Source organism: Pseudopodoces humilis, chromosome 23, assembly GCF_049639895.1.
Source record: "Pseudopodoces humilis isolate 2021_Gansu_Grassland_sample_001 chromosome 23, ASM4963989v1, whole genome shotgun sequence".
Taxonomy (NCBI): domain Eukaryota; kingdom Metazoa; phylum Chordata; class Aves; order Passeriformes; family Paridae; genus Pseudopodoces; species Pseudopodoces humilis.
This window is the reverse complement of record NC_142222.1, coordinates 2,245,112-2,266,875: the sequence shown is the minus strand read 5'-3', so window position 1 is coordinate 2,266,875 and position 21,764 is coordinate 2,245,112. Positions and strand designations below refer to the sequence as shown.

The 21,764-nt window shown below is 42.9% G+C and overlaps 1 protein-coding gene across 11 annotated transcripts in view; it reads right to left on the bottom strand.

The window, feature by feature from the left end:
• BCAS3 (BCAS3 microtubule associated cell migration factor) overlaps positions 1-21,764 on the bottom strand; it is a 300,611-nt gene that overhangs the window by 82,102 nt on the left and 196,745 nt on the right. The window contains exons 24-25 of one of the 11 annotated variants that reach the window (XM_014255001.2): positions 19,183-19,250; positions 17,498-17,663 (exon numbers count right to left, since the gene is read on the bottom strand). The exons of 9 other annotated variants lie outside the window; for them this stretch is intronic. In XM_014255001.2, coding sequence (XP_014110476.1) covers positions 17,652-17,663; positions 19,183-19,250 — 80 coding nt within the window. In that variant the 3' untranslated portion in view covers positions 17,498-17,651. Of the gene's footprint in view, positions 1-17,497; positions 17,664-19,182; positions 19,251-21,764 lie in introns of those variants that run through there. One more of the 11 variants, XM_014255004.2, reaches the window with a different exon arrangement.

Below are 21,764 nucleotides of genomic sequence, written 5' to 3'. Positions count from 1 at the left end.
TACAAGCTGTTTTGAGTCCTGAATAAAAGGGGTAATCAAGGCAGGCTGGGCTCTGAGCGGGACGGGCACAGCATCCTGCAGCAGAGACTAAGCAGAACACCTCACCCTCCTGGACTGGATGCCCAGGCTTCCCTGTGCTGCTGCAACTCCAATTCCTGCCTAATTCCTGCTTTTGCAGTCCATAACTCACAGCACTTACTGTAAAGCCTTGGCACCCACTCTTTCCCCCTTGTTTGTTTGATCTTTGACTTTCTGCTGGGGCAGAAACCGCTCGACAAGCGGTGGGGCGGGAGGGGAAACTGTGAGAAAACCAGAAATCGACCCAAAATGCAATGTAACATGCTGAAGAAAGATACTCCACTGCAAGAGAAAGCACCCACAGAGATTATTTCCACGCTGCCCAGTTGCTAATCATGATTTATGAAAACATCTAGGCAAGAGTGCCGTCGGTTCACGGAGGACGTTCCTCTGCACAGAGCACTTCTCAAAATGGCACTGTGAGAAAACTTCCCTCTGCAGTTGTTTTACTTTTGCCTCTGAAAAGCTTTCAAATTGAACTGCTAAAGTTCAGCCAGCATCTAATTTTAACCGTGAGTTCCAGGAGAGAGTAAAGCTGGTGGGAAGATTACAGAGTTCCTTGAAGCTCTGACCTACAACAGGAAGAGAGTTGTCAGCCTTCATGTCTCTCACTCTAAATCCCAAGGGAAACAACACTGGCAGAATGTTTTATAACACGTTCCCACTGTAAAAATTCTGTATTTGAGAAATATGATGCTTGCTCACTCCTTCTCCTAGACCTTTGGTGTGTCAGTAAAAACAGATGACCTTAAATGAGTAATTTTAGTTTTGCCTTTACACCGCAGTTCGGGTACTCAGGGTTCACAGGGCTCTGTTTACAAAATCAGAGAGAACTGATACTACACAAGAGCAACACATGCACCCACACCTTTAAAATATTAGTGAGGAGCTGGCAGCTTGTAGCACTGTAATAAGGCCCTTTTTCTGCCTGCTCAGGTTAACTCTATACTCAAGAAATACCCCCACGGAAGGCTGCAATCTGGGATTTTCATAAGGAAGGCTGAAAGGCTTCTGTCAAAGGGCCAAAAAGCAGCATCTGCAAAAGAGCTCAGGAAAGAGAAATTAAAAATAAAATAATTGGATTATGATCTCTCAGCTAATGAAATCAGATATACTGGTTTTCTCCAAGTCAGGGGTTTTAGACAATGCACAGTGGTACAAGTCTGGACCCTTCCCCATTGCTCCAGCTGCCCAAAGGATCACAACTTCAGGTGCTGCACAGCATCAGGAAGCAAAGCAGGAGTACAGCAAAGAAACTGAAAACATTTTTATCCTGATGGTAATGAAGGTGTGGTGACAAATAACCAGGAACTGGGCAGGATATGAATAATAAATACGGGAAAACTGCTATTCCAGGAGTAGGTCTTGGAGTACACAGACAGCTGAAGGAATCCAGTCACCCTGCAGCAGCTTAAAAACCACTTTTTCCCTGTTCCTTCCCATTCCTCACGTTTTCAATGGCTGGGAATGATGCCCTGAGAGCTGAGGGGAAGCAGGGGAACCCCAGAGCCCTGAGCAATCCCACATTCCCTGGCTCCTGACACGGCACTCGGGATCTGAGCGCGGCCGGGTGGGAGCAGAGACAGGAGCAGCTCCTGAACTTTCTCCTCTCCTCCATTCCTGCAGATAATGAAATCCAGAAGCACCATTCTGGGACACAGTTGTTAAAGACCTCATGTTGTCTGCTGCTGACTCTCAATTGAGACATCTCTTAGTCGGGGATGATGATTTTTGCGCTCATGAATAATTAGTTTTGCTGGCTTTAAGGGGGGGGGAAGCGTATCTTTTAATCAGAATCTAAATGAAAAAATGCTAAAAGCTATCCCCCAACATCTGCCAGCAGAGTATAGATTTAGAAATAAAAATCAAGAGGTATAGACTCATCTCAGGGAATTATGTGTTCAAATCCTCATTTATGGAGATGAGAATGGAAGTGTTAACGTTCCGAGTCTTCTGCTGCATATCCGAGGCTTCAGGGTGGCTTAATGAGACACTGTCTGAAACCAAGAACAAGCTGAAGTTCCTCTCTCACATGCCCACATTCAATTTTGTGTATGATTACTCAGTTCTGAGTAGCAGCAATTCATTAGACTTTCCCATCAAACCAATGAGTTGCTAATGTACAACATCTTACAAATACCCAGGGCTTTTTCCAAGGAAAGGCAGGAGTTAAAAGGAACCCAAGCACTGAATGGAGCCATGCAATTTATCCCCCTCATTTCTCTATAAAACTATTTCTGAGGTGAACTTAGTGGCTGTGAAAAGCAGATTTTTCTAACCAACTTTTCTAAGGGCAGAAGAGTGGTTTGAGAGGTCTGAAAACAGTCTGTACAAATGATCAGCATTTACTTACACAGGGAAATGAAGCAACAACTCTCATGAAGGACTGATTGGAGAGCAATTGTGCTCCTTTTGCATTTAATATAAAATACACCACTGCAGCACTGCCGAAAAATGCAGTTTTTCTGTTGTATTATTCTCCTTAACATGGAGCTGGCTGCCAGGGAAAAAGGAGGAAATGTGGACAGCAGAGATACTGAAGAAGGACACCGTGTGCTAGGTCAGCAGTCTGTCCCATTCTGACCTTTTCCCAATAGAGAACAGCAATGAAAAAGTCCCCAGGAGTGAGAGAAGTCACGAAATCATGAACTAAACAAACTGCAGGCCAATGCTGTTCTCCCCCATTCCTGGGATTACAAAAACCAGGAAGACAGCGCGTGGAGGAAACTCTTTGGGATGAGAATGAGAATTTGTAGGATTATGTGGAGAAGTTCTTGCAGTGGATAAACCACACTGAGGGCAGGAGAGGAGCTCAGGCACCTGTTTGCTCTCCACACCTTCCACTATCCCTGGCTGCTCCAGAGGGATAATTCACACAGCAGGATCTGCACCAGAGATGTGTGAAGTTGTGGGTTCATTATCATGTGACCAGGTTTGAATGTCTTTTTACAGCTGAACATCAAGACGGGCTCACAATTGGGAGAGCAAAAAGCAGGGCTTGCTTCCAGTGATGGTTGCAAGGCTCCAGCCTGGCCTTGGACACTTCCAGGGGCAGCCACAGCTTCTGTGGGCACCCTGTGCCAGAACCTCCAGGAACAATTCCTTCTGTAAATCTCATTGAAATCCTCCTTCCTTCACCTCAAGGCCATTTCCCCTTGTCCTGTCACTGCCTGCCCCATTTAACAGAGATCTTGGGACAATGTCCTGGTGCTCCTCCACTCCTGCAGCGACAGGCACAGCTGGCACAGGCCCGGGGAAGGCAGAGGATGAGGGTGAGGATGAGGATGAGGATGAGGGTGAAGATGAGGATGAGGATGAGGGTGAAGATGAGGATGAGGATGAGGGTGAAGATGAGGATGAGGAGGAGGAGGAGGAGGAGGATGAGGATGAGGGTGAGGAGCGGTGGGACGAGGGCCCTCAGCAGCGGGACCGAGGCACCGCTCCATTCCCAGGCCTGTTCTATTTATCCATTTCTATTTTAATAAGCTGCCTCCCTCCCCCTGGAGCCCTGGGTTATGTGAAAATGCTGGTGCCAAGGGTGGGGGCGTGGTGGGGCTCCTGCCTGGCCGGGCCCTGCTCCTGACGTACTGTGTGGTCAAGGAGCCGGGACTGGGGGGCCTGAACGAGGGCCAAGCCTTGCACTTCAGCTTCCTGACCTGGCAGCCATTCAGAGAGACCCTGCTAAGTGCTATTTCCTAAATACACCAGCTTTTCATAACAATCTTACCACATTGCTTTCCTTTACAAGCTCTCTTAAAAGAGAACTGGACTCCTTCTGGTTAATCTACACAGACTGCATTTGGAAGCCATCAGAAACTGAACTGTAAACAAAACGTTATTAATGTGTTGTAATCTGCCCTCAATGTTCCAGATGAAAAGAAAATGTTTTATAGTTTTGGAGTATACATTTTAATTGCCTTTTAAGAGTGCATATACTTTTAGTGCTCTCTGTTATAAAATTGCAGTATCTGTTTCTTGATAACTGTTGAATGATCTCAGCTATTTTTATTAGGTTTTCTCCCCCACCCTGGTCCCTTTCCTTAAGCTACCACCACTGGAAGGCTTTTCCAGACCGTTCCTGATACTAGGCTGGCAAAAAGTTCCATGCCTAAGATAAACTCCATTCTAAACAACTTCTTTACAACATCCCCTTGCTATAAAAACACTCGGATCTAGAAAATTAGTTCTTCAAATGAACTTAGGATCCAGTTACTTTCAGTAAAAGTCTGAACTAAATAAGGGCTAAACTGAATTTTCCACACTTTTGGCTCTTTCATGCTTGCTTTGCTCTTGTGCTTTGGTGGAAGAGCTTGGCTTGGGAGGAGATACAGGAATTCAGGCCTGGAGATGTCACAGCTGTCCCCAGAGCCAGCAGAAGGTGCCTGGCAGTGTTCCAGCCCCATCAAATGAGGGCTGGTTCATGGTGAGATCCTGCCTGAGCTGTAAACCCCAAATTCCTCCCAAAGCAATTCCCCCCTGGAAGCGCTGAGCAGAGTTCAGGAGGTTTTGTTTTGCTGTCTCCCCTCGAAGCAGACGCTGCCTTGTACAATAAAGGCTTTCAGTGCTCCTGGGATAAATGGGAAAGGGATCACAAAGTTACCTGGCAGGCTTTCCAGGTATCTCCTTACTAGAAAAGTACTTGGTAAAATAAATAGAAATCCACGGTCATAAAACGAACCGTGGCGTTTGCTGTTCATTAAGCTGCAGTTTCAGAAGGTGAAGGGAACCCTTCAAATCTTCCATTTCAGGAAATATCAGGCATCTGGACATCACTGTTACCCTGTTTGTACCAACAAATGTGCTAGAAAAAAAAGGCTCAGCTATCCAGTTTTAGCTGTGCACTCCTTAAATCCCAAATCCTGCTCTCCTGGCATCTGGCTCCTGCACACCTCCACTATTAGTTTCTTTTCAGGGTAATTAACTTTCTCAACAGCCCAAACTTTACCTCCAGCTCCTCCTGTGATGTCTCTAACACTTCCCTAATACCTTTTTGACTTGCAAGATACTATTACTTGATGCAACACAGGCCAGGGTATTTTGCAGTGGGAACTGCATCCAGTGCCTGGAGAACAACCACTTTTCAATGCTTTCCTCTTATTCAATTAAAGTATTTGAAGTGGCAAAGCCCCTCTCTCACACTGGATTGGGATTCACATCATGCAAGGGAACTGCAGTTTATTGTCGCTCTTTTAAGTTCTTTTTATCTTCAAAATTATCAGTGCCTGTAATTTTTTTTTTTTTAATGTTGTTTTTAAAAACATTTTTCAGTATGCAGATGTGCTTGTGAAGATTAATGGACTGGGAACACTGAAATCTTGTATTAATCAACTTCAAGGGAAGGCAACTGCTGAGTAAAATTTTCCACAGTGCTGCAAGCACACAGGAGTTTATCCAGAGAGCTCCTTGTCTTGGAGGAGCCTTCTGTGAGCTCTGCACTGAGACCAGCCTTGGGTGACTCTCCCTGAATTATTCCCTGAGCACTGCCCAAGCCACACTGTGGGGAACCCTGTCCAGTGTTTATCACAGGCCCTGGTATCAGAAATAGCTAACTGGTTCCATGTGCCAGTTAATCTTTGGGCTCTGTGATGGGAACCATCCCTCCCTGGAGGATCATCCCTCCCAAAGTGCAACAGCACACTGACCTCAGGCCGAGGGGTGCAGAGCCACGAGAAGCCCCAGGAATCAGCAAAGTTCTCCTCAAGGTGATATTCCAGCCCAACACCTGGCAGAGAGAGGCTCATCCCAGAGGGGAACAGAGCTGGGGAACAGAGCTGGAGCTCCAGGAGAGGCTGAGGGAGCTGGGGAGGCTCAGCCTGGAGAAAAGGATGCTCAGGGGGGATCTTCTCCCTCTACAGCTCAGGGTAAGGAGGTTTGGGACAAGGTGGGGCTCATCTCCCAGGTAATAAGCAATGGGATGAGAGGAAATGGCCTCAAGCTGCACCAGGACAGGATTAGGCTGGATATTTGGGAAAATTCCTTCACTCTATGGGCTGTCCAGCCTTGGCACAGCTACCCATGGCAGAGGTGGATTCCCCATCCCTGGAGGGATTTAAATGCCTTGTGGAGTGGCACTTGGGGACATGGGTTAGTGGTGGCCTTGTCAGTGCTAGGGAACACTTGGACTCCACAATCTTAAGAGGTATTTTCCAATTTAAATTATTCTGTGGCTCTAAATGCCTGAAATATAGATTATATGGAGCTAAATCTGCTTTCTGCAGGAGGATAATGACAAGAACCCAACCCCAAACCAGGGACTGAGGGCAGTGTGCGTGCACACATTTCATTAAAGGATAGGTTAATTACCCCGATTTCGTTACTAATTGGATCAGTTTAAACCTGCTGCATTGGAAGTCTCTTGGCAGACACAAACATCCCCATAATTACAAAAACAACTGGTTTCTCCAGTCATGTAATTCTGCCAATTAAGTAATTCCTCCACATGTAAAGCAAACCCAACCAAAGCCATTTGGGTAGTTTTGACTCATTCTTAGTAATGTGCTGCTTCCCAGTGCTGATGCCTACAAAATCCAAAATTCCTCATGGCAATCTTTTCCAGGGGCAGATCCATTCCTGCTGGGTGAAAGGACTCAATGGAATTTATCAAAGTGATGGGAAAACAAGTGCTGTGAGAAGGAAAACCCACCTAAGCTTTCAAGCACAGCTTTTGGTAGAAATCTTTGAGGTTTTGGAAGGTTTGATCCCAGTTTGAGGGATACCACCACCCTTGCTTTGAGCCTTTCTCCCTGGGATTGCTACAGAGCAAAGCTTTCCTGCAGCAGCACAAGGCTCCAAATAGTTTGGGATTTGCCAAAACCAGAGAGAGTTGGATATCTCACAAGAAAAGCTGGGTTTTACTGATCATGTTAAATAGTTTGTCAAGGCAGACTGTGGTGAGCGATAAAGCTGCTGGCCTGGCATCAGTTCTCCTCTCACCAGCAGGTACTACTCAGGTCAGCTGAAATTATTAAATCAACAGAAATTACTATAAGGAATAAATGTGAGTAAATTGTTTCTGATTCTATGAAAACAAAAGGCAAAACCAATTCTGTTTTTTCATTTTAGTTTCCTAAACAAAATAGAAATTCTATAGTTCTTTACAAAATTAAAAAACACAAATAAATCTCTGTTTTTCATGATTGACATTTGCAGGGACATCCAGAGTAATTATTTCCAAGGACTGTGCTCCTGACAAGTTGCCTGTTAATACTGATTGAACAGTTCCTATAGGCAGCAGGAGTCCTCAAGTGTTTCCTTCTAGAAAGAAATTGCAGAGCTTGATATGAAACCAAGAAAGCCACAAAAATTATATTTAACTGCTCCTTGTATTACACAGTTTTATCTCTAGGGAGTTTCTGCCATCACATCTCTAATAGGAGATTTCATGTGAAGTTCTGGAAGTCCAATAATGTCCCACTACCAATACATTAACAGAGATCAGAATTAAGAGTCTCCCTTCCCCTACATATAATAATAGTGAATGTTCATCTGCTGAAAAAAGCAGATAAATTAAAAACCACTGCAGTTTGTAAAAGAGCACTGCTTGGGAAATAACCTTTGGAGGCACTGGAAAAACTCAGAGTTCAATCAACTTTATTTCCAGTACAAAAGCAATTAGATTTTTCCCATCAGAAATCAGATGAAGTAGTAAATTAGGATTTGCCAGTGATGGGAATTCTTTACTTGTGGCATAAATAGAATTTCCTTATTATTATTTTCAGCTATGGCCATCTGTCTAAACCTCCATTCCAAGCACAATTTGTGAGAAAAAAGCTGCATTACAGAGTTATCACGGATATCTACATTTAATTTGAGTTTTCTTCCTCCTTTTAAAGCAGAAGTTACTTTAATTAAGCTTTAAACAACAAACAATCAGCCCAAAAGAACCAACAGATTTGGCTGCTCTTCCATTCACCTAAAACAGACTGTACTGTGAAATCTGATTTAAATAACTCCCAAAACATTTGCATCCCTGCTACCCTCAGCAAGCTACAATATTTTTGTGTGTTCCACCAGTCCTGAGAACTCAAAACACAGATAAAAATGGAAATCTTGAACTATTGTTTGTGTTTGCATGGAAAATATTTTATATCTAATAATTAAGAATAAATAAGTTCAGAATCATTTTGCTTGTTACAACGCATCTGGAGCATCAAGAGTGGCTCCTGTAGCAACAATTTCAGTGAGGAAACAGTTCAAAATCTTTTCTTTCTGTTTCCTAACACAGTGGGCATTTTAAATATGACTCATGCACAATAAGAAATACTTTTCTTTCCCTGCCTGGTGAAATTTTACTGAGGACCCTTCTCACTCTTGACTCCTTCGCCATGAACTTTCTTCTTTTTTCCTCTGTGATTTAATGGTGAATTGGTTTAAGGTTAAAGTGAATATTAATTCACAGCAAATCCATGAAATAAAAAAGGGTGAGAACTGTAATTCTAAGAGAGCTCTGGAATGGCACTCAATTCCTGCCCTGCTTCCCCTCCTTGCCTCCCTCGCTGATCCAGGAATTCATCTTCCAAACAGAGGAGAGAAAAACAGGAGATGAATTAAGGCCAGAGGAGGGAGAAAGAGGAGATGAATTAAGGCCACAGATGAGAGAAATCAGGACTGGGAATAATTTCTGAATACAATATTGGCTACCAAAAATCCAAGATCGTTTCTTAATTAGCATTACAGGAAATATTTGAAGAGCAAAGCTGCTGGACTGAACCTGTGTCCTGCACATAGAGCTTGTTGCTGACATTTATCCATAGATCACTCCTGTTGATTCCTCAGTGGCAGCTGAAGTATATTCCAACTGTCTGAACACAGTCTGAGACTCCCTCTGTCAACAGCTCTGTGATCAATCCCAATCTGCCCAGTGGATCCCTTTTCTATTTAAATCCAAGGATATTGCCTTGATGGATACACAGGGATACACTGGGTCCCCTCAGTCATCTCACTGTGGCTTGAGATGAGTCTGTTCAACACAGACAAAAAGCAAGGAGAGCAGATGGAATAAATAGAGGATTTCTTTTAGCCAGAAAAGAAATGTTGGTGCTTGAAATGAAATACTGGCATGGAAAAGACTCATGGGGGCCTCCCTGCTGCTCCTCAGTGCTGGCTGAGAACTGAGCAGAGAGCAAAGCACTGGGGAACACAGCAAGAACCAAATTCCTCCCCCAAAGTGGGAGAAAATGCTCTTGATGGCCTCCCAGGCACACAGCAGGAAACCTCAAAAATATCCAAATATTTGCCCTCAGACCGCAGGTTTGGGTTCCTCATCCTGCAGGGTCCCCAACAAAAAGTCAGGAGTTTTATGGAAAGTGGCCCAAAGTTGCCCAAAGTCCTGGTTCCAGGGGGAGAAGTTCTCCCTTGAGCCATGAGCATGGAAAATGCTGAGTGATGGATCCAAAGCCAAGAGCTCTGCTCATTCAGGAGCCCACGGTGCCCAAATCCCCCCTTCTAAAGCAGCCACCACTGGGAAGGTCACGTTGTAAAGTCACTCCATTAAAACAGTAATTAAAGAGTAAACATTAACCAGCAATTTTTCCTTAGGTCTTTCTTACTTCCAGTTGGTATCATTCCTCCCAGACCAAGCTGTACCTTATGGATCTGCACGTTTATCTTGATGAAAAATCTTTAACTGCTCAGTTTTCAAGGCAAGAAAAGCCACGTCCATCCATTCAGAGAAACCCTGCTCCTGCTCTCCCAGCTCCCACAGCATCGTGCCTGCAGCAATCACATGTTATCCATATTATTTGTCACTGACAAAAGTACACTGGGACATGGTAAAACTGCCATGAGAAAGGAAATGAACTTCTCCACACTTTAATGAATGGGAATTTTTATTCTGTGCAAAGAAGACCAAAGCTAAAACTCCTGGTAAATTATCCAGCAGGGGGGCTCTTGCAAACACTCAGGATAGTCTTGACTGCTTGAATTTCAATCCTTATTCCTCACAGAGGTTTTCAGGAAATGCAAACAACAAACACTTGTTTAAAAAAGAAGATAGAGCGATGCACAGAGCTCCATCAGGGAAAGCTGTCAACTGGCCCCACTCCATGGGAATTAATGCAAAGGCACTGATTTGTTCTAGGCTAATGATAAGGGCTCTCAGTTTAATTTTAGGAGAAGAACTTTCATTTTCTGACTGGCAAGCAGAGCTATTTATTACACAACCAGAAAGCCAAAGTTCAGCTTTGCAAGTGACTAATCAAAGCCAAGCCCTCTCTGTAGGAAAGGAGGGAAAACAAGTATGGAATGGTCAACAGCAGTTTGCTAAAATGAAACCCAACTTCTGCCTCTCACCCCCTGCCTCCTGCCCAGCCTGGAGCAGATCCATGAGGATTTGAAGCCAGTATTGAAGCCAGTTTTCCAGAGGGATGAAATCACAGCAATTCCAGGGATTGCCCAGATCCTTCAAGGACACAAACCTTTTTCACAACAACAGGAAAACAAAAAAAGAAGAGAAATTCAAATAAAACCACAGCAATACTGTCAAAAAGACAACAGGAAGACAAGGGAGTTCAAGAACAAGTTGCTGCTGGTATTCTTCTTCCTGATCTCAGAGGAATCCTGGAGGAAAATGAACATCCCCTCCAAGTGCCACAGCATCCACCCGAGTGCTGGCATGGACACACAAATGTTTATCCCATTTCCTGCCCCGCAGTTTTGTGTCTGAGCACTAACTGTAATATTTGGCACTTAGTCCTCTGTGTTCAAAGAGTTAAGCTATGTCCTATAAAGATAAAAATCTCCACTTTTATTACTTTGTACAGCTCCTACCAAACGAGGATCCAGCTGTAATTGTAACATTCCAAGCTCTGGAGGTGCCAAGTTTTACTAACTATAATTTAACTGGTCCAGCTGATGCAGTCCAAATTCTTGTTTGGATAATCAGCTTTTGTTTAAATATGGACTTTAAAAAAAAGAAATAGAAAAAAAGAAAGAAAGCCCAGGCCAGCATTAGCCTCCAGGCATGTCATGTGAGCTGATTACCCTGCAGCAGTAGCAGACACTCATGCACAAGAGGAGGATTATTTTGCCAGAATTACTGTTACGGTAACACAGAATCAGAGCTTCTCTCCCCCCAGCCCCCACCCTTTTTCTTTGCTTTCTTTTTATTTTTTTTTTTTCCTCCCCCCTCCACAATTCACAAGTCTTTTTTCCAAGTTCAAATGAAGTTTAAAGGTGAAAAGGGCAAGAAAGTTTCATGACTGGCTGTTGAAAGAGGGAGAAATAACCAGGGTCTCCAAGTTTGCGTTTACTAAAAGCTCAACAATTTTGTATTTTGCTGCAATTCATAACTGCACAAATCCCTTTTGTTGGGTCTGTTTGGACTGAAATTAAACACTTGTTAATAATTTATAACTTAATATCATTAGAAAATAATAATAACTGTCAAGTGACTATATTCAATACATAAAGCAAGTTGAGTGGCTCGTTAGATTATTTGTCAAAGCAACAATTTCTATATATTTTAGCTTATTTCTACTGGGAAGAGAGGTTAAAGAGCCACCCAGCTTGCTTGGAAATCATTTATCCACCAGCTGGGAGCAATTCCCAAATTGCTGCACCTCAGCCACATCCAAGTGATGCTGGCTGACTTTAAAAGCTCTCCAGCCTGACTCCGGGAGGTGCCTAAAAAGTGCTGGAGGAGGGATGGCCAAAGCCCTTTGCTGCTCCCTGACCAAAACTGCATCCCACACTGCCCATGCCTTGCTCTAAATTTGACATCTGAATGGAAGTGAAACAGTAGCCAACAAACCAGCTGTCAAAATGAGGCATTTAAGAAGAGAAAATTCTTAATTCTATTTGTTGGTCAGGGACCTGAGCTGCACAAAGCACAAGGGCCAGGCACAAAGCTGGTGTTGCCTTTCCCAGCTGAGTGCAAACACAAGAAATACTTCTGTATGTGTGTGTGTGAGAAATTCTGGGGAGAAAACTCACTTGTAAAATGTCACAGGCTGTGGTTCTTCTTGGGAAGCCACAAGTGTGGCTTTTTGGAAAAATAGATAGAAACAGAGAAACCCAGAATTATTTGGGTTGGAAGGGACCTTAAAGCTCATCCAGTTCCACCCCTTCCATGGCAGGGACACCTTCCCCTGTCCCAGGCTGCTCCCAGCTCCATCCAGCCTGGCCTGGGACACCTCCAGGGATCCAGGGGCAGCCACAGCTGCTCTGGGTAATCTGTGCCAGGGCCAAGAATTCCTTCCCAATATCCCATCCAACCCCACACTCTTCTGGTTTGACATCAAAGCTCCTCAGACATCTGACCTGTTTTACCACTTTTCTCTCCATGTGAGCACCTGTGGCAATTTTATTTTTGTTGCATATTAATCTGTGAAGTTGAAAACATAAAATTTAGGTATACTAAGGAAGGAAGTCAGAAATTCAGATTAAAAAACTAATCTGAGCCAGTCTGTCCCATCCTGAGCTCGTGTAAACTGATTTAAGTCAGTGGTGCCAGGAGAACTGACATTAGTCAGGGGTCTGCTCTTGTTTCCATCTATTTATCTGAGATCATTTCTAATGTACTTACTGAATAAGTCTTCTCCTTTTATTCCTTTCAAACTCCTTCTCTTGATTTTGTCTCTTCTGTCCCCTTTGCCTGCAGACTGAAAATTGAAGGCACATATCCAGAGAGAGCCATCTCCTCCCACCTTTTCCACTCTCAGCTCTTCCCTTCCTCAGCCTGCCCTGTTTTCTTCCCAAGATTTCTTGTATTTCTAATATTCCTGAATTTCTTATATTCCTGAAATATTCCAAGGAAGCAGAGAAAGGCTCCAAACACTGCAGGTTATTTACAGCACAACAGTTCTCAAAATATTATTTAATTTACCTTGAAGCTGAGGAGCTGCCCAATGTCCTCATGTACAAACCATGCAAGTAAGAAAGGCAATAAGAGAAATGAAATTTTATTCAATTTATTTTTAAAGTCTCCTATGCTTCTCCCAGAAATCAAATGGTGCCTACAGAGGAACCCAAAGATGCCACTGTGGTTAGTGCCAGTAGGTCCCTGGAGGCTGTAATTAACTTTTTTAATTCTTTAATTTTTAGTTAAATGTGAAAGGTTTCCTTTTTTATTTTTTTTTTAAAGTAATGCTCTAAAACACATGGGAAAAATATAGGAATTGATAAAATTGATCTATAACATATTTTTACTTGGGAAAGGATTACAAGGTTGAATCTTAACATTATATGCTTAAAACCATTTCTTGTTCCTCTGCCTTTATAGTTCCAAAAAAAACGTACATTTTGGAGACAAAGGCCTTTATCCTCTTAAGTGCTGTGGATTTCATGCCAATCTCCCAATATAAAGCAGACTTCAGACTTAGACCCAAGAGAAATGGTCTCGGAAAGATTAGATTTTCCACCACAAAATAAAAGCCTTGTGTGGGGAACCACAGCAGCTCCAACACCTCCTTCCTCTGAAGAACTTGTCTGACAGGGACAAACACCCCCAGCCCATCCCATGCCCCCTCCTCCAAATGGAAGTGGTTGGATCATTCCTCTGCTCTTGTGCCAGACAGTTTTTCCATGTGTAAAATGTCCAGAATTGTCACATATCTCTAAAAATCAGGTTTGTTTCTAGGTTTTTTTCTGTTTTTCTAGGGTTTTTTCCTTATTCTGTATAATTTTGCAACACAGAGTAAGTTTGCTCTTAGTGTACAAAGTGAATTCTCACTGGTGATGGAAAATAGACAAATTCAGTGTAAGGGGCACTCAAAGAACACAATGATAAAAAAATTCTTTTAAATCAGCAAGATATTTTTAAGAGTTGCCCATCAAAGGTGTGCACCTCTAATAGGAACAGTATATTACATGAAATTAATGATGCCAAGTATCTGGCAGTTCAATAAATACAAGAGGAAACTTTCTTCAACTACTCACGAGGTAGAAAGGTATTTTATCAATCATCCCCATATTAGAAAACACAGATTTTTCAGGCTATTTCAAACCCCATTGCCAGTAATAAAGTAGGACAAGCAAGGAAAATAGAGAAATAGAGATTCAATACAATGTAGCTCCTGAGGATTAAATTTTAACACCACCAAAGCCACACAGAAAAGAATAAATTCAAGAACCAGAAGATTAAAACTGCATGTAGTCATTTTGGGATTGGTGAGCTGCAGATGGAAACTTTCTTTGAGAACACACAGTTTAAATTCTAGTTAGGATATTCTGTGATTAAATGCCCCTCCAATTTTTGAGTACATCACTTTTTTTCCTACTGGCTACTGTGATACAAAAGACATCTCCTGCAAACATAGAACTGGTAAAAAAAAAAAAGAAAAATGCAAGTAAAAGCTATTTAGGTTTCCAGCAAAGACATCAAAGCAAACCAGCTAATGGACATCCAGGGTAGTCAAATCACTGCTGCAAAATCCATTAGTTACTAAAAGTTCTGGAGGGCTCAGTTTTTACAGTAAAACCTGTAAAAACTCAGTATCCAGTTTCTCTGTTGGGACACTGAGGTGTGAAGATCCAAACGATGCTGGAACTGAACTTGTATATTTGAACCTTTTGAACTCCAGCTGCCCTTCATAAATTACTTTACCACCAGCTTTAACACGTTCCTAACTCACCGTGCAAGAAAAGGGAGGAATCATTAAAAACCCTGGAAATGGAACTGAACTTTCTAACACTTCCAATGGAATTCGCCTTGGTTCAAAAGACAAGCACCTATGGCAGGACTGGGGGGAGGAGGAAAAGCTTCCAGCTAGAGCAGTGAAATAACATCTGTGCTATGAAAACAGAGTGGCCAGTCCCCAAAGCCAGCCCCAAACCCAGTGGAAGTGGATGGAAATGGCCCCATACAGGAGCAGGCAGTTGCTCCTTTCCATCTGGAAACGCTGTCAGATGCAAACAAATTCCACCAAATTCCCCACTGGTGCAAGAATTTGGTTTTGCACTTCGGAATGGGACGTGCTGCCCTGGACAGACACGATTTTGGGGTGCAGAGTGTCCTCACCACACCCCATGCACAGAGGGACAGATATTCACCCTTCCCCTGAGGGAAGCTCGAATACTTAGAGTTTAGAAACTAATCCAACTCCAAGACAACGGCAGTAATGATTCTTAATTAATATTAAGGTGAATTAAACTGCAGGACAGCAGCTCAGGAGCTCAAACACAACATTTCCCAGTTTCCGTGGGAAATGAGGAAAATGAGCAGGTCCCTCATTATCTTTTAGACTCTCAGTGTGCTTATAGAGCATTAGTCACTGGGATGTCAGGGAAAAACTGAGGATTCAAGTCCAGAAGAGTGGAAAGGCTGGTTCCCAACCAGGACAGCATGTTATCCTGGAACCAAACCAGATATTCCTTCCTCCTACCCCTTCCCTGCCTGCTCAGCATCCCAAGCAGCAGCACAGAACCCAAACCTCCACAGGAACCCTTCAGCCCCAGTCCTGCTTGCAGAAGGATTTTTGGGGTCAGGAAAGTCACCAATTTTTCTTTCCATCTGAGATTTGTCATTTACAAATGAGGAAGCTGCCCATCTTAGAGGAATGTGTTTTCAGTGGGTCACCTAATATAAAAATAGTGCTTTTCTCTTTGGATTATGATGTTATCACATTATATCTGGACACTGCATTTCACTTTCTCTTTAAAATGATCTTGCTAAGCAGCAAAGGGACACAGCAGCTCCCATTTACAGGTCACCTCAGGTCTCCTGAACAAACTATGCCCCAGGGTTTTAGTGAAACTCAGGAATTCCAAAAGCAAAGCACATTGCCCTTAGCACACAAAATGCTTCTGATTCGCAGAATGACACAAATGTACAAGAAAAAAAAAGGATGTCTGATTATTTTTTGTAATGGATGGCTTTTAGATGGGCAGAACACACTTAGGCATTTCTTAAAGCCCCAAACCACGGGTGATTTCCAACAAAGGCCTTGTGTGAAGTGCTGCTTGCTTATCACAAAGACTTGGAAAAAGAATTTTCAGGGGTTGAACTCTGAGTTTTAACCCTGGACAAAGAATCAGAAGCTGCACAAGTGTGTGCTTCTTAGTCCCGTGGTGCTGCCACACTGCTGATCTTGAGCCCTTCAGATTGATACATTTCTGTGAAATTATTTGACATTTCAAATGAAAATAAATAAAAAAAATAAATGACAACTTTCTGAGTAAAGTCCAATGCACAGTTTGCCTGTTTAAGGAATAAGATACACAAAATCTTATTAAATGTGGGTTTGCAATTTATGAAATTACCACCTCCATTAATTACTCCTAATGAGACATTACAATGGACCATGTGAACAGTCCAGTTCAGATGAATAACATAGATGTTTAAAAAAAGCAATCACTAAATCTCATGTAATTTAACCTGTTTTACTTCCCACTTGCATGAGGAAAAACTTGTGGCTTCTCCTTCCCTCTCCCCCAGCACAGACTGGTTTTCTTTCCCTGGCTTCCCCGCTTGGAAACGAGCCACGGATCATTTACAGACTTCTGAGCTTTGCTGGGGCACTTTCTGAGGATCCCTTTGGTAAATGGTACCACATTTCAAACCAGAGGGACGCAGGTAGGAGTCTTGAAAAAACAGGCCAGCAGCCAGAGTAGTCATCAGTAATTTTTGTTTAAATGTATTAACAACATAATTTAGAGCGTTCACATCGTCCAAGCACCCCCGCACCGTGCACGGGGATCTGCAGTCATTACATCTCATCAGCCAGAAAGGACCCACATTTCTGACATTAAACAAACAGTACAAAAGGCCCCAAACCCAAATCACAGCAATAACTCCCTCTGCCAAGGCCAATCCCACAGAATTCAGGAAGCAGAGGTATATCCGAGCTCTTATCCCTGGGAGCTCCGTGGTTTGGGACTCCCAAGCAGCGTCAGTAGGTAAATGCCCAGGCTGATCTCCTCTAAGAGAGGTTTCATCTGCTGGGGGGCATTACAAAATAGCAGAGATCAGTCCTGCCTGATGCAAATGTTAAGTCATAAGAATAACATTACATAATGTACAACAAAATGTTAATTTACGGGACTCAAATCAAGGCCGGGATGTGCTGCAACGCAGCAGCCCCAAGACGAGAGGGCACAAATGAACCAGAGAGTTCTCAAAAAAACATTTTTGGTTTATATATTTGTTGATAACCTTACAGACAAGGAAAACCATGCTGCTGGGGAAGTACTAAATCACACCAAAAGAGCTAAGGTTTTAGATGAAACAAGAAGCTGATTACACATGCACTGAGTATACCAGTCACTAAGCGTTTCTGGATTGCAGGGATAAGATACTCTCTTTGCTTATTACTGCCTCCTTGATCCAAAGAGATTTAAGCAACTGGTTTCAATTAGATGTTTTTAAGCTAGTAAAACTACATCCATAAAGACATATTTATAGAACAACTTAAAACGAGAAGAATTAAAACGACTGCAAAACTGATGAATTCCATTCCCCCACCAGCCCTCCCCCCCGCCCCGAATCATTTACTGACCATTAACGAGCAAAAAGCACTGCAATTTTAAGAATTAATCCAGTGTTGCAAAATTAAATCAGATACACTAGGAGGGATAATGACAAACTGGTGGCTCCAGCGTTGTCAGTTTGCGGGTGATACAAGTTCAAGTCGTCTGTGCTAGTGGCCACTCTGTTGGAACAAACATGAACATAAAAGGGAACATTAAAAGTGCAGCAGCACCAACTGAATCAATTCTGTTGCTGAGGATGCAGGTTCAGAAGTGGCACAGGGTAAATATTGCATTTTAGAAAGGAGCTGCCCAGTTCCACGACTGCACATGGAAATAAAGGAAGAGGCAGCAATGGAAGTAAATGAGAGGGAAAGGATCCTCATTTCCCTCTAAATTCCAGAGCACAAGAGCCTGGCAGTGTGGCTTTGCCACACATGACTGCTTTCAGCCCCAGGAACCCATGAGGAATATTCTGAGAGCTCCAGGAACAAAACTGAGCTTTGATAGTTTTCATCCGACAGCTGCTTAAACAAAATTTGCCTAAAACGCTTGGCAGCATGTGACTGGAAATATCTGCAGGATGAGCTGTCCCATCCCTGGCACTGGAGAAAACAGAGCCATGGCAGAGGTTTGGGATGGTCACAGCCACAAGCAGGGACACCCTCACCTCTGCCAAAGGCATCACTGATCGCTGACATCTCTGTTTTATACCTGACTGGCCCATGCTGCAGACAAAATAACTGGGAAGGAAAGCCCCACTCCAGTCCTGCCTCCTCCTGCTGCTAAATCCATCTGAAGAAGCTCGAGGCATCCTAAATTTTATCTTCCCTAAACTTCCCTACAAGCTCAATTTGTTCCTACCTAAGCACATCGTCATGAAAACACTTAAAAGCACATTAAGGGTGAAGTGACTTGGAGATTCAAATCCATCACTCAAACATACATATTTTATACATTTAATACCCTTCAGAATCAGGCCATAAATACAAATGGATGTAAAGCATGACCCAGAGTCTCAGTCTGTCATTGTGGCCTTGGCCTGGCCACCAGGGGTGATGGGGGCTGTGCCCTGGACCTGGCAATCTCAGGGAAGCACAAGACACTTTTTATTTTCTCTGGTTTTTTTTTTTAATTTGCAGTTTACATTTGCTCCACGTGCTGAAGAAGCACAGGCAAGATAAGGAAATTTTAGCCATTATTTTGGGTGATTGAACCCCCAGTTACACACAGGGTCTATTTTTGAGGGAATTCCTCAACCCTGAAGCAAGGAAGTGCCCTTTGGCTGTGCAGCACCTTGCCTGTCCCCAGATAGGTGGAATAAAAACTTATTTGGGAATTAAGGACACCAGGAGGATTCAAGTATTGACATAACCTGTGCAATTACAGGCTGGGTTCTGTTCCATGATGTTCAAGAAACATCTGCAGTGATGAATTCATCCCTTGAATCTCTGCATTGATCCTGCACAGCCCAAAGCTATTGGACAGGCAGATCCTCACACATCTACTGCAATCACTTGGTGGATCACAAATGATCCAGATGGGATCGTTTTGGTTGGAAAAGACCTCTAGGATCATGGAGCCCAACCATCAGAGGCATAATTACATTAGATTTGGAATGAATGTGTCTCTGACCCTCTGACTTCTGATTGGTTTTGATCATATTTAGAATGTGTTAAGAAAGAAGATTAAAAATATTACACTTTTGTTTATGGGAAATTCAGGAATGACCAGGTCAATCCAGTGCCTTTCATTCACCAAGTGTCCTCCTGCAGGGTAAAGGATGCATGGTGTGAGCAAATGCCACGGGATAAAACCAAAAGCCAAGTTTCATACAATTACATCCAAATTGGCAGAGCAAATCTATGAGATAGAAGTGAACATAAAAGCAAGTGAAATAACACGGACAGAGAGGCAGCAAACAACCTTGCCTAAGGCACAACACTAATGCCAGACTAACTTCAAAGCAGCCATTCAACCAGCACAGGTGACAAACAATCTGCATAAAAATAAGTGTAAAGCAGCTCTGGCTCCTTCTCCTTCCCTTAGTCCCTTCTGCTCTTGCTCACTTCAACTCTTTTTTTTTTCCATTTTAGACATGGAACAATGAATATAAACGAGAATGCAGCATTTTGGCTGTAAGTTTCCTCAGATAAACTCGGCTAAGAGAAGCCCACCACATCAGAAGCTTTATTCTGCCTATTTCTTTTTGCTTTGCTCATTGGAGTTTATAATGAACCTCTTCCACAGTAAGCTGACTCAGGGAAAAACCACTCTGAAAGGCATCAGCTACTGATGAATTGTTTTTATTAATTAAGTTACAGAAACAAAAACCACAGTGGTTTTCAGTGCAGCAACTTGCAGCAGAACCCACAGGCTTGGAGGCAGAAAGTGTGAAAGTCACAGCTCTGCTCTGAACATCTCCATTTATTTACTGAGGGGCTGAAATTCCAGAGACAAGGGGTGTTTTCCTCTCTCTTAACCTAAGGATTTGTTCCTTTGAGCAGCTGCTTTGGACTTAAGCAAGCATCACAAAAGCCACTGCCTTTACTGCATTAAAAACTGAAATAATGGGTATTAAGCAGAAGTAGCTTTTATATACCCTGGTATTTGAGAGGTTCAGCCTGCACGGGGCTTTGCTGGAAGAAGAGGGGATGGAAGAATGGAGTTAAGAAAAGTATTTAATCCTGCTGACTTCCAAAGACCTTGGGATTTTCCTTTTAAGTTTTAGCAGCCAAGACATTCAAGTTTTATTTTCCCTCAGGATTTGAGGCTGAGGACATTGAGGAGAATCTCTGGATTTTGGACACCCCTTGGTGCTGGGGCATCACACCAAGGAAGGTGGGGTTCCTTTGCTGGGATTTCTTCCCTTAAACATGCAGTTGGTGAAGAAATTAAAAGTTTTCAACAAAGAAACTTTGGGATTCCCTTCTTTAAGCTAGAATCCTCTTTGAATAGAGACATTTTATATCATGAGCCTCTACCTTTGGCCATCAGCTCTTCTTCTGCTCACCCACTCACCACTGTTTTATCCAATCTCACACATCTTTCATGGAAAGAATAAAAATACCCTAAAATTTGCACGTGCAATCAAAAGGAAGCTTATTCACACAGTTAGGACATGCTTTTTCATGCACTGCTGGTTACTGGAAAGTTTAACTTTTGTTAGAGGATAGAAATAAAACAAAACAGGAAAGTGGATATTTTTCTTACTTATTTCAAGTGTACATATTTTGGGTAATTTTATTTTTTCCCTGTGAGACAGAATAGAGACTCTTCTTGGAGACTGCAATAGCCCTCAGCGTGTTTTCCACCAAGAATGCAAAAAAGAAACACTTTTGCTGGAGAAGTCATGGAAACTGGTAAATTGAAGACACAAGCCCTCATTGAAAACCTGTAATTTTTTAATTAAATTTACATGTCAGTGGATCTTTTGAGCTTGGCCTGTGTGTTTTTTATAATGTACGTTTCTCGTGCTTTTTCCCATGGGTATTTCTGCACTATTTCCAAACTGGGATTACTCAAGTTGAAGTGTGATAAAGGGCACATTATAGTTATATTAAGCAAAATAGGGAGGAGAAAGCTTTTCCATAGTGCAAATAAAGCTGTTCTCCAAGCCTCATTTCTGGTAACAAGCAGAGCAAGGCAAGCACTCAGCTAGAAACTGCTGCCATCAAATCAACGCTTTGTCTTGAGAAAAGGGGGGATTTATTCCACCCTATTCTGTTTTCTGCTGAAAAATAAAGGTTGTTCAGAATCGTTAAGTCTTGCTCTGGGGTATCATGAAAAACATGTGAGCAGCAAAGCTCAGAAAGGGGAAAGCTCTGTGTTGTGCATTGGTGTAACTCGTGTGATGCTGTCTGGGGAGGAGAGGAGTGGATTTAGGGTTCCCTGCCCTTCCCAGAGGTTTCACAGCCGTGCTGTTCCTCCTGGAAGATGCAGGGACTTGCACAGTGCCCATGTCAGGAGGACTTGTCAGCAGTGCTGCAGCCACAGACAGGCAGCAGCTGGGTGGGAAGGGGAGGGAAGGAAAGGAGGGCATGTCAGCTCAGAGCGGCAGAAAAGGTTTTTCACGCAGCTATTTGCAACCCTCCAAGGAGCTGCAGAGGCTGCCCATTAAAACCCTGTTAAAACACTTCTGATGTTGTCAGCAGTGGAGAGCTGAAATAGCACAGTGATCACAGAGATACTATCTGCCTCAAGCAGTTCAGTGGTACTGTCAATAATATGAGCAAGAAGGTACAAGATGAGCAACAACCTAATTCCTGCATCAAAATTTCATA